A 13,498-nucleotide genomic window follows, 5' to 3' on the forward strand; every position below is an offset into this window, starting at 1 on the left:
AAATCTTCATAATTGGGTTAATAGTTCTGATAGGCTTATTGTGAACATTTTATATCAAATTTATTGCATAATATAAAAAGTAATGATAAGAAGGAATCTTTTATTTACGAAGTGAGAAGAAATGTTATGATTTTTTTTAGTGAGAATTAGAGCAAGAGTGTACGTCACGGTTGGTACTACTGGTCTGACAAAGAAAGACAAGAACACTCTTGACTGGACCAAAACAACAACCAGGTTCCAATAATATGTCATTCTCATGACCATCCATAAATACTATATTAGTTCACCTTATAAAAATAGCCTGATTACTCAGATAAAAATGTTTATTACAATTAAAATTTGTTTTTCATTGTCAAGTCACACGTAGACGCTTACTGGAATTTGCATTATATTTTATAGTCTTTGCTGTCGTGGCTAAAATAATAGAAAAACATAGGTACGTTCCAGTAATATATATTATATCAATTATTGCAGAACTTATCGAAAATTTGGTCTAGTGAGGCACTTAAATGGAATCAATAAATTAAAGAAAAAGTTGTTTGGTAGATGATGGGCTTAAAGTAGCAATAGTGAGAGTTATATTTTTGTGTGTTAGTTCAGTTGTGGTAGTAGAGGCGAGTCGATGGTCGTGGCCGTGTGAATGGTGCGCACCACAACACTTTCCCTGACATTTCTCGCCAGTGTGAAGCAGAAGTGGTGTGGCTTCACCACGGCGTTCACGTAGACACACTGGCCTCCTGGCAAAACCCACAATACGGTGGAGTCTCTCCGCCTCCACGGAAGAAACGTAAGCAATCTTCCGAGGACACCAGCAGTAGCACAGACAATATGCAGCAGCAGACTCAGCACCAGCACTCGCAGCAGCAACAGCAAGCAGCTAATGGCGCTAGTGAAGTGCAGCACAATGGACAAACTGATGGATGTGAGGGGAACACAGCAGAGGCTCAGAATGGTGTGAGAGAAGAAGAGTCTTCACCAAAGTTGAGTGTGGTGCAGCAAGAGATGGTTCGTCTTATTGGACAACATCTCGTCGAGCTCGGCCTTAAGTAAGTACTTTATTACTTAATTATAAGTCTCTTTTTACACAAATCTACATCCGAAATAAACATTCAGCTATATAGTAGTGTATATGAATAGGGAGTGCTTGGCATAGTGGAATGGTAAACACGACCTAGGGTGTACAGTGTGAAATTATCCATAATTTGTTTGTCGTGATTTTAGGCAAAAGTATAATTTTATAATTTAAAATTTCATATCAAACTTCATGAGCAAATAGCAACAAGCTGACCACATCAGTGAATGACCAGACCGCAGGACAGTGATCCCTCGAATCATTAACAGGCAACTATTATAAAATACTTGTTAATACACTTTTAGTACTCTATAAATTTTTTGGTCATTATTTACTTTAGATACTTTGATAAATATGAGTTGTACAAGTTTCCCAGTGTGCTCTCAGCTTGCACACTGGGGGACCAGGATGGACCCCTGGCATGGGTGAAATGTTGGGAATGTTTCCCTACTCCTGTTGCCCCTTTTCACCTACCAGTAAGTGGGTACCTGAGTATTAATTGGCTGTTGTGGGTCACATTCTGGGGGAAATTAAAGGACCCCAATGGAAATAAGACATTCTCCAAGCATTATTGGGTTAAAAAATTGGAACCAAGGAGTGAGAGATATGGGAGGAAGTGCAAAAATAAACCTCTTGAAAAGCAGGGATGCTGTGGACAAAATAAAAGAATATTATATCAACATCTGTGGTCCCAGACTATTTAACATCTTACCATAATATATCAAAAACTCTGCTGGGACAAGTGTAGAAGTCAAGAGAAAACAGGACAAGTGTGTTCATCAGGTGCCAAATCTACCAGGCTGTGGTGTATGTGGGCCAGTGGGCTGCCAGCAGCAACAGCTAGTTTTACCAGGCAAGCACGAGATGAACTTGCCCTATGGTCGGGCTCTGGGAGTAGAAAAACTCTCAGAAATCATCAAAGGTATATTGAAGGTTCTGCCTGTGAGTTTTTTTTTTTAAATCCAAAAATACTCAGTCTAAGGTAGCCTTCCAGGCTATGGAGCCGAACACACACCAGAACTGAGGGACAGACGACCTCAAGCTTGCTTATTTCATATATACATCACCGGGGCTTATGCTCTCTTTATTTTGACAAGAAGCCTGCTGAGCAGGCAAAACATCTTGTCAATAAAGATACCATACTGTTGCACATGTCTTATCTAATGTACCCTAACCTAGGTTGGATTTAAAAACTAGGTTAGGTTACATTTTGTTAGGTATTTTTGGGGGGCAATGGAGGAGGAAAAATTTTTTTTTTGTATAAGCTCAAAATATATAATGTTTCTGTTGCACAACCCATTACACATTCTAGAATTTGCATACTAAAATTGAGCAACAAAAGTAAATATTGAACAAAACACTTTTTAAACAATTTGTGCACAAAACAACAATATCTATTGTAAAAACCACTTATTAGACACTGTAAATTGTAACCTATCATTTAATTTTTAACTTAGGTCCACATCTAGGTGAGTACAAATAGGAAGCATGTCTCTCACATTCAGTAGACGGAGGATCAAGCCTCCACAATGGCTTGTTCTGAATGACCCACGGAAGTTTAGCGATTAACATGAATTATTTCTGTTTTTAACTCCTAGTTACTATGTATGATAATTATAGTTGTGTGTACCTATGCCCAAATAAACTTAAATACTGTACAGTAAAACCTTGATCTCATGGAGGTCATGTTAAACAGACAAAATATGTGGCAGGATAACTGGGAAGCAATGGACAAAGTCATTAAATCCAGAATTTTCATTTACTTTTGTAGCCCACTGGGGAAATTAATTTTTGGATTTAATAGACTTAGTCTGCTAATTCTGAAAATTGTCCATTAGTTACAATCATGGGAAAGTATTCTCTTGAATTTAATGGACAGTTGACTCTAATGGACACTCCTTCCCCACTCGCTGATTTGTTAAAACGAGAATTCACTATATTAATCTAATTTTTTTTCTATTCTTTAATACATACCTACAAGCCTGGCCCAAGGCTGGGCTTCTGGAGTAGAAAAACTCTAAATTCATCAAAGGTACTGTAAGGTCTTAATCATAAAAGGTAGTAGGTTCATAAATAAAGGTAGCAAAGATTGATGGACCAAGATAATATAGTGAACTGTCTAATTAATGGAACAAAAGGGGGGAAGGGGTTTAATTTATTGCTGATTGTCTGTAGATTCCTAATTGTAAAATATGTGAATGGACAAAGTTCAGAATCAGTGGATTTGGTTGGATGAGTCAGAAAACTACCAGTTACTAAAAATATTGTAACCTGTAAAACATTATAGTACTGTACAGGAATTATAAATAAAGTGAAGTTGAAATTACAATTAAAAATTTTTCTTTTAAGCAGTATAGCCTCTCCTCGCTTAGCAACATACTCGTTTACCAATGACTCGGACATATGTTGGGCTCTCTGACCAGTATGCATATCTAAATAATGTATATTAGAACTGATTTCCTCTGTTCTGTTTATTACAGTATACAGTACACTACTGTATAAACATTTAAAAATATACCAGAAATGTTATAAATGGTGCAAAAGTGACATTAAAACAATATCAAAGATGGTTGACAAACCCACTACCATTATAGTATGCTCGTCGCTTAGAGACGAATTCATTTACGGATATGGTCTTGGGAGCGGAACTGTGTCATTAAGTGAGGAGAGGCTGTACAGATACTGTATACTGCATGAATGTATAATGTATAATATAAGAATATAATAAAATGTTGTTAGTCACAAAAGAAAGCCACTGGTATGCAGTGCATTTTGGGCAGACTAATCCTGATGCTTAAAAACTAGTTAAATTGTATATGACTGAGAAGAAGTAGATGGCTAGCATCTACAAGAAACTTAGGAGCAGAGTTTGTAAGTTTGTCCATCTTCCACAGATATCACATGCTGTTTCTTAACACCATGTTCCCCACATTCCCATGCCTCTCAGACATCAGACTCCATCTTTTTTATTCAAGTTTTTGCTTAACACAGAGATTCATGTTTCCGCTTGGCACCACCACTTGTACTAGAAGCCTTTCAAATTCAAATTTTTATTTCTTTGCAAAGTTTACAATGTGTGAATGATATATTATAAGGAGTCTATTTCCATGCATAGTTTGCAGTGTATAATTACAATGTTGATTTGCAAGTGCTAAGAAAGCCACTATCATGCTGAGGCATTTCGGGCAGACTAAACCTAAAACATTACAGACTATACTTAATACTAGACATACAGTGGACCCCCGGTTCGCGATGCTATCGGTATCCGATAAATCCGGTAACCGATGCATTATATCGCAGAAAATTTGCCTCGCTTCCCGATACAAAACCCGGTATGCGATGTGGTTCGTACGAGACGTGTCCATGTGTGGCCTGAACTGCCCCGTGTGTGCCAGTGTTTACAAGCCAGCCAGTGTGCGCGCATTTAAGGATACATTTGGTACATTCCATATTATCCATATTATCACTGTTTTTGGTGCCTGTTTTTGCAAAATAAGCCACCATGGGCCCCAAGAAAGCTCCTTTATGGATGAAAATCATCCTCAGACAGCTATTGCAAGCCGTGCTGGTGACTATTACACTGACAATGTTGTGAACCACTTTAGGAAAGTCATAAAGGAACGAGAGGTACAGGCCTCTATGGACAGATATGTTGTGCAACAGAGGTCCAGTGACTCTCAACCTGGTCCTAGTGGCATTAAAAGAAGAAGGGAAGTAACCCCGGAAAAGGACTTGCTACCTCAAGTCCTAATCGAGGGGGATTCCCCTTCTAAATGCTAACACCATCCACACTCTCCCCTCCTCCCATCCCATCAGTCATCACCAGATCTTCATTAAAGGTAAGTGTCAATTATTCTTTTGTTATTTATTGTTATTGTAATTACTATTCTATTGCATTAAACTTAATATTTAATGTGGTAAAAGTTTTTTTTTTTTCATACTTTTGGGTGTCTTGCACGGATTAATTTGATTTCCATTATTTCTTATGGGGAAAATTGATTTGCTTTCCGATATTTTTGGTTTACGATGAGCTCTCAGGAACGGATTAGTATCGCGAACCGGGGGTCCACTGTATATATCATAGTTGGTTTGAATTGAACATTGATTTTGTATATACACCTACCATCCAACTTACGACCTGCTCGACTTACGACCACTCGACTTACGACCGTGTTTTTTATGCCAAATTTCTGGGAAATAAACTATTTATGTTGTACACAGTGTTTATCCTAAACCTTACAGTATAAAATACAGTACTAACAGCATAAAAAGTAAAGTAAAACATGAAATACCAAAATAAAACAATAAAATAAAGTCATTACATAAATGTTTTATTGATATTCAGTAGTAAAGTTTGACTTACGACCATTTCGACTTACGACCGGTTTCTCGGAACCGAACTCTGTCGTAAGTCGGATGGTAGGTGCACATATTAACAGCGGTAGTTACAGTATTTTATTTTAGCGCATGGCAAACCTAATATTAGCTTAAGATTAGTAAAGCAATAACAGATAATTATATGGACATTTGACAAGTTATAGTGAGTGCAGTAGTTACAGGTTTAAAGTTAGTTTATAAAAATTACATTATTACAAACAGTGGTACAGTTTGAATTATTTTACAATGTGGAAATATTACAATGGAACAACTTAAAAAAAATTACAATATAAAATTATTACAATTTGGTACAGTTTAGAAATTTTAAAATGATTTACAATGTGAAATTATTAAAATTTAGTATTATTTAATACAATGGAATTTAAGTATCTAATTTTGAAGTAATGAGTTTTTGGCTGAGCAGTCCTTAGCACAATACAGTGGACCCCCGCATAACGCTATTAATCCGTTCCTGAGAGCTCAATGTTAGGCGAAATTATCGTTAGGCGAATTAATTTTCCCCATAAGAAATAATGGAAATCAAATTAATCCGTGCAAGACACCCAAAAGTATGAAAAAAAAAAATTTTTACCACATGAAATATTAATTTTAATACACACAAACTGAAGAAGACATGCACAGTTACATGACACTTACCTTTATTGAAGATCTGGTGATGATTGATGGGATGGGAGGAGGGGAGAGTGTTGATGGTCTTAGTGTTTAGAAGGGGAATCCCCTTCCATTAGGACTTGAGGTGTTAAGTCCTTTTCCGGGTTTACTTCCCTTCTTCTTTTAATGCCACTAGGACCAGCTTCAGAGTCACTGGACTTCTGTCGCACAACATATCTGTCCATAGAGGTCTGTACCTCTCATTCCTTTATGACTTTCCTAAAGTGGTTCACAACACTGTCAGTGTACAGGTTACCAACACGGCTTGCAACAGCTGTCTGAGGGTGATTTTCATCCATGAAGGTTTGCACTTCAAGCCACTTTGCACAGATTTCCTTAATCTTTGAAGTAGGTAACTTCTTCAATTTCTCTCTCCCCTCCTCCGAAGCAGTTTCCTCAGGTGTGGCCTCTTGCTGTTGAAGATGATCTAGCAGCTCATCAGTGGTTAGTTCTTCATTGTCCTCCTCCACCAACTCTTCCACATCCTCCCCACTAACCTCCAACCCCAAGGACTTCCCCAATGCCACAATTGATTCCTCAACTGGCATACACCTCTCAGGGTTAGCGTCAAATCCTTCAAAATCCCTTTGGTCTACACATTCTGGCCAGTTTCTTCCAAGCAGAATTCAAGGTTCTCTTAGTCACTCCCTCCCAAGCCTTACCTATAAGGTTTACACAATTGAGGATATTAAAGTGATCTCTCCAAAACTCTCTTAGAGTCAATTGAGTTTCTGAGGTCACTACAAAGCACCTTTCAAACAGAGCTTTTGTGTACAGTTTTTTGAAGTTTGCAATGACCTGCTGGTCCATGGGCTGCAGGAGAGGAGTGGTATTAGGAGGCAAAAACTTGACCTTAATGAAGCTCATGTCCCCACAGTCGCTCTGCCAAGTCTGTAGGATGACCAGGGGCATTGTCTAACACCAGGAGGCACTTGAGGTCTAATTTCTTTTCAATTAGGTAATTTTTCACATTGGGGGCAAATGCTTGGTGTAACCAGTCTCTAGTGACCCATGCCTTACTGTTTGCCCTCCACAGCGCACACAAATTAGCCTTGAGGATATTCTTTTGCCTGAATGCTCTGGGAGTTTCAGAGTGATACACTAATAAAGGCTTCACTTTGCAATCACCACTCGCATTGGCACACATTAACAGAGTAAGCCTGTCTTTCATAGGCTTATGTCCTGGGAGTGCCTTTTCCTCCTGAGTAATTAGGTCCTGCTTGGCATTTTCTTCCAAAACAGGCCTGTTTCATCACAAACACTTGTTCAGGTTTCAGTCCTTCACTGTCTATGTACTTGAATACCTGCACATATTTTTCAGCCGCTTTGTGGTCCGAACTGGCAGCCTCACCATGCCTTATCACACTATGTATGCCACTACACTTCTTAAATCTCTCAAACCAACCTTTGCTGGCCTTAAATTCACTCACATCATCACTAGTTGCAGGCATTTTTCTAATTAAATCGTCATGCAACTTCCTAGCCTTTTCACATATGATCGCTTGAGAGATGCTATCTCCTGCTATCTGTTTTTCGTTTATTCACACCAATAACAGTCTCTCAACATCTTCTATCACTTGTGATCTCTGTTTGGAAAACAAAGTTGCACCTTTGGCAAGAACAGCTTCCTTGATTGCCGTTTTCTTGGACACGATAGTAGCGATGGTTGATTGGAGTTTACTATACAACCTGGCCAGCTCGGAGACACGCACTCCACTTTCATACTTAGCAATGATCTCTTTCTTCATCTCCATAGTAATTCTCGCCTTTATTCCTGTAGGGTTGGCACTAGAAGCTTTCTTGTGGCCCATGGTCACTTATTTTGCAGGTGAAATCACTAAAAACGCTGTAATAATACGAAATGTTCTGATTGTATGCTTGGATGTTACCGCGGAGGCTGGCTTGTAAACACTGCCACTGGCGGAACAAGTGAGGCTGGCTCAGGCCGCACATAGACGCGTCTCGAACGAATCGCATTGAGCGAGTGTTTTAGCGCTATGCGAGGCAAAATTTTAGCGATAAAATGTATCGCTAGGCGGATTTAACGTTATGTGATGGCAACGTTAGGCGGGGGTCCACTGTATACAGTAATGAAGTTGAATTAAGGTTAAGTTGAGCATTCTTAAATTATTTAGAAGTTTTTTGAATAACTTTTGAGTAACTGGTAGATATTGAGTAGGTATTGTTAAATGTACTTAATTTAGTGTGTAATAGTCACAAAACACTGTAAATCCAGGGAAAAATTGGAGGCTTAAATAGCAAGTGTATCTGTGATTGAGCATAGACAATAAACTGACATGGGCAGTCTATGGCTCTGGGAACAATGAATGTAAATGGTTCCTGGATGAGGAGACACTGGCATATACATACTTGACAAATGTCAGATTTGTCAGACTTGATCTGTTGATTTGGAAGTCTACCAGACACTATCGACACTTGCTACAGACAAAATTCGAAATCTGTGAATATTTCCTGCTTTGTCTTATGATTCCAATGTGTTTCTGGCGAATTTTTCCAAAAGCTCTTAAGTGCAGTTAGAGGTTTTACTGTAGTTTGGGTTAACCCCTTGACTGTCGCAAACCCCAATCCTGAAGTGTCTCCTGGTGTCGCAAAATTTCAAAAAAAAAAAAAAAATCTTAGGAAATGATAGAGAATCTTTTCTCGATTGTAATGACACCAAAAACACGAAATTTGATGGAAAACTGACGGAATTACGCTCTCGCAAAGTTAGCGACCTCAGCGACATTTACAAATTGGCGATTTCGCCCACTTTGAGCCCTATTTTTGGCCAATTCCATTGTTCCAGTCGACCAAACTCATAACTATTTTTTTAGAAATCCATTTTTTCTATAGATTGAGTACAAGAAACTGCCCATTTACCGATTTCAACTACCCAATAACGTGGTCAGAAATTTGCAATTTGGCCAATTTCGCAAAAATTAAAAAATATGACAATTTCAAAATAAGGTCCAGAATGAACAATGCAGACATTCCTGGCTCTAAAATAACATTTTCTTTGTTCATCAGTCATGTCTCCAAGCCCCTCTGATATTACTCTTGCTTTCTATTTTGAATTTTTATTCAAACAAAAAATAGAAGATTTACTGTTATGCAGACTACTGCAATACTGTAATAATTGTATAAATAACATCAACCCATTCATGACTGCATATTAGAATGGCTAGTTGGACATTTATTGGACAATGACATCATTTGTTTACTTTTGAACATCGGCAGAAATCAAACATTTCCCCTACTTTGAGCTCCATTTCCAGGTTATTTTTATAGTAAAATCAATCAAAATCACCTCTATTTCTATAATATGTTTTCCATTCTATCAAATGAGACCAAGAAAACGAGAATACAACCATAAATACTATACGAAAATAGACCACAAAGTCGGCATTTTAATTAAAAAAAAACGGTCGGAGTTTTTTTTTCTCATTATTCACTGCATGCTCTAGGATTTTTTTATATGGTGCACACTGACCACACAGACCCATTCTCTCACATGTGGGCCTACCAGCTTTCTCCTGCTTGATTTGAAGCCGCTAGAATTTGAGTATATATACGTCAAACACGGTACCTCGTAAGACGTATATATACGACCTCGACAGTCAAAGGGTTAATAGACCCAGTGAGGCACAATACTGGTATCAGTGTCCTATCAAAAACATAATAGAGCAGCACTACAGTAGTAGGCCTACTGACCCATACTAGGCAGATCGGTATATTTTACTTTTGATATTCATTCTTACTCATATATTTATCTAACCTATTATTGACAAGGACCCCAGTGGAAATAAGTCACATTGTTTGACTTTTCTTCAGTTACTTTAGAGTAAATATACCATACATAATGTACATTTTATATTTTCCATAATATCTGTGACTCAGGAATTTTGCATATACAGGAGGGCCCCACTTATACGGCGGGTTAGGTTCCAGGCTACCGCCGTAAAGCGGAAACCGCCGTAAAGTGGAACACCCTTTTTTTCCACTTACAAATGCATACAAACACTAGATAACAAGTTTACACTAACATATATTATGTTAGCAATAGAACCAGGCATCAAAAAACAATAAAAAAGTTCAATACACACATAGTGCACTCATTACTTACCTTAAAATATTTATAATCTTAATCTAGGGTGAGACAAGTAGTATTTATTGTAAGAAATCAAGTGTGGTATGTATGGTAGTCAGCCAGGCTACCATACCAGGCCAACCCACCCACACATATATTCTAAGATATTTAAGCATCCCAGAGAAATAAAATGTATATACAGTTCACTCATTACTTACCTTAAAATATAGGGTGAGATGAGTAGTATTTATTGTAAAATATCAAGTGTGGTATGTATGGTAGTCAGCCAGGCTACCATACCAGAGAGAAAGAATGAGTGCATGAGAGAGTACAGGCGCAGAGTTATGTAAACAAACCAGGCGAAGGTAAGTTTTGTAAACAGTGTACACGTCTGGTTTGTGTACAAGTTACATTGTGTACAGGTTGTCTCTACATTGATACGGTAGAATAAATAAAGAAGAACACTCCCATTCTCATGTAACATCATTTTGAGAAGAAATGATGCTCTGAGTGAAGGCAATGGAAGTAAGTCACTCTGACTTTTTTGGGTTATCCTAGGTTCTCTACACATATGTTATGTATTTATGTTATGTATCGTGTTTATTATATAATTTTGAAAAAAATATCACGGATGGATTAATGAAAATGTGTATATTAACGTAATATACAACATTTAATGATACACCGAGCTCAGACAGCGTAAACAAACAAACAAACTGAACAGGTTGTGGACGATCACTCGGTCAGGCGAAATAGACGGTATTAATACGTGTCCAGTTTTAGTTCATTCATGTACATTTGTAAGAGTTTGTGAAACTTTTACCTTATAATATTTTTATTATTATTATAATAATTAAATCACGAAACAAATACTCTTACACTGTGTACAAGTTAGTACAGAATTATAGCTATAAAGTGAAGGCATACGAAAGGAATATTTTTCTACAGTTATCCCTAGTAACAGGTGACGGGCTAGAGAAAACGTAATTCTTCCGACACTTCTACAAACCGTTTGGTAAACATCTCATATATATTTGTATAAATTTTTATACTGTGGGTGCATGTATCATGTTTGTGTGTTACATAATGTGTTTCTTATATAATTTTGAAAAAAATATCATAGATAGATTAAGGGAAATGTCTATATTAACGTAATATGCGACATTAATGCGCCCAAGAGATTATTATTATTACTATTATTATTATTATTATATTATTATTATTATTATTATTATTATTATTGCATCAAGAGTAGAGAGACTCTTAGTGATTTTAATGTGTACTTACATGCCAGCACAGTGTGTAAGTTTATTTAGGTACAGGTGTACACAAGTTTAATTATCAAGTACAATACATATAAAATATACAATAACTTTAAAACACTTGAAATTTTGGAAAGTTTCCAGACATAATAAGATGTGCTCAGGGAGAATGTAAACAAACTCGGTGGGCCGTTGTGACCGTATTAGAAAGACAGGTGGGGGGAGCCGTATAGCGAGTTTTGGTCATAATTTGAAATGTCCATATTAGCGGAACGCCGTAAAGCGAAACGCCGTAAAGCGGGGCCCTCCTGTACAGTGGACCCCCGCATAACGATCACCTCCGAATGCGACCAGTTATGTAAGTGTATTTATGTAAGTGCGTTTGTACGTGTATGTTTGGGGGTCTGAAATGGACTAATCTACTTCACAATATTCCTTATGGGAACAAATTCGGTCAGTACTGGCACCTGAACATACTTCTGGAGTGAAAAAATATCGTTAACTGGGGGTCCACTGTACATATTTTTTATGTTTTGTAACCAGATCTTAAGTTAATACAGTACTTAATTCAAGCAGGTTAAGTATTAACCTCATTGGCAGCTTGTTCCACTCATCTATATACAGTTAGTAGAACAAGCTGGCAGGATAGCTGGTCTTTCCTTTGTCTCATGACTATTCAAGATGACAAGTGGACAATGTAGTAAAAAAGGCAAATGTCAGGGTGAAATTCCTCTATAGACAAGCACAGTGCCTCTCTCTTCTGAGATTCACAGGACACTAAGTCTAGCTCTTATACACTGTCATGTTGATTATTCTAGTTCTTCATGGTGAGATTCAGCCTGGGCCTGGATCCAAGAGAACATAAAGGCCAGGACATATTACAACAACTGGAAATGCTTAATATTGATGATAGGGTATGGCAGCTATAGCTAAATCATGTTTACAAAATTGCTTGCAGTGTCCAGATTATCTTGCTTTAAATTTTGTCAAAGTCAGGAACCAGAGCTACTGTAGTACCAAGGAAATAAACACAGTTTTGTAGTACAGTACCTACAGTAGGTGGCCAAGCTTCAAACACACAATACACAGCAATAAAAGAGTGGAATGGGCTGTCCATGTCAAGGCCAGTCATAGCATAAGCCAGTTTAGGAAAAAACTGAAAAGTACTTAATGAGTCAAGTCACAGAAAAGGAGGAATGTGATTTCTTGTCTAATTAATATTCATCTAATATTTATTTGTTTTTTTCTTTTTGATATTCACATAATTTTTTCATGTACAGTGGACCCCCGCATAACGATTACCTCCGAATGCGACCAATTATGTAAGTGTATTTATGTAAGTGCGTTTGTACGTGTATGTTTGGGGGTCTGAAATGGACTAATCTACTTCACAATATTTCTTATGGGAACAAATTCGGTCAGTACTGGCACCTGAACATACTTCTGGAGTGAAAAAATATCGTTAACCGGGGGTCCACTGTATTTAGTTTACATGGTTTATTTGTATTTGATTGCTCAAGTGTTTGATTGTTATCATCAGTCATGATGGGCTTTTACTGTATCTAGTAGTTAGGCTCCCAAATATAAGGTGTTACAAGGACCATTGGAAATAATCATTAGGTAATGTTACTATGTAAGGCAATTGTAATCATCCAAAATTGTGTAAAATTGTACTAAATAAACTCGTATTAATTCTTAAAATTTATTTAGATTCGGCTTATGCACACTTTTTGCTTCTGATATATGCCTCAAGTTGAATGATTTAGATACTATGCAGGGAAACATTTAATCTACAGCATTTTGACAATACGTCTCAAAACACACAGGTTAGGGTAAACAGGTCTAGTAACCCAAAGGTAGAAGAGGTTAGGGTAAACAGGTCTAGTAACCCAAAGGTAGAAGAGCACTGCAGTAAACCCACCAACCCATGGCTAGGTACAGGAAAGGAAGGGAGGGGGTGGAAGGGGAACAAAAGTAAAAGAGCACTGCCACTGGCTTTCCTCATGTTTCCTGTGGTGATCTAGGACA

The 13,498-nt window shown here is 37.5% G+C and overlaps 1 protein-coding gene across 1 annotated transcript in view; it reads left to right on the plus strand.

Moving 5' to 3' along the window:
* Window positions 1-317: 317 nt before the first annotated feature.
* The window catches only part of LOC128706316 (WD repeat-containing protein 26-like), a 168,898-nt gene continuing 155,717 nt past the window's right edge, over window positions 318-13,498 (plus strand). The window contains 1 exon segment of the mRNA XM_070095853.1: window positions 318-1,046. Within this exon segment, the coding sequence (XP_069951954.1) occupies window positions 829-1,046 (218 nt within the window). The 5' untranslated portion in view covers window positions 318-828.

Source organism: Cherax quadricarinatus, chromosome 51 (genome assembly GCF_038502225.1).
Source record: "Cherax quadricarinatus isolate ZL_2023a chromosome 51, ASM3850222v1, whole genome shotgun sequence".
Classification (NCBI taxonomy): Eukaryota; Metazoa; Arthropoda; class Malacostraca; order Decapoda; family Parastacidae; genus Cherax; species Cherax quadricarinatus.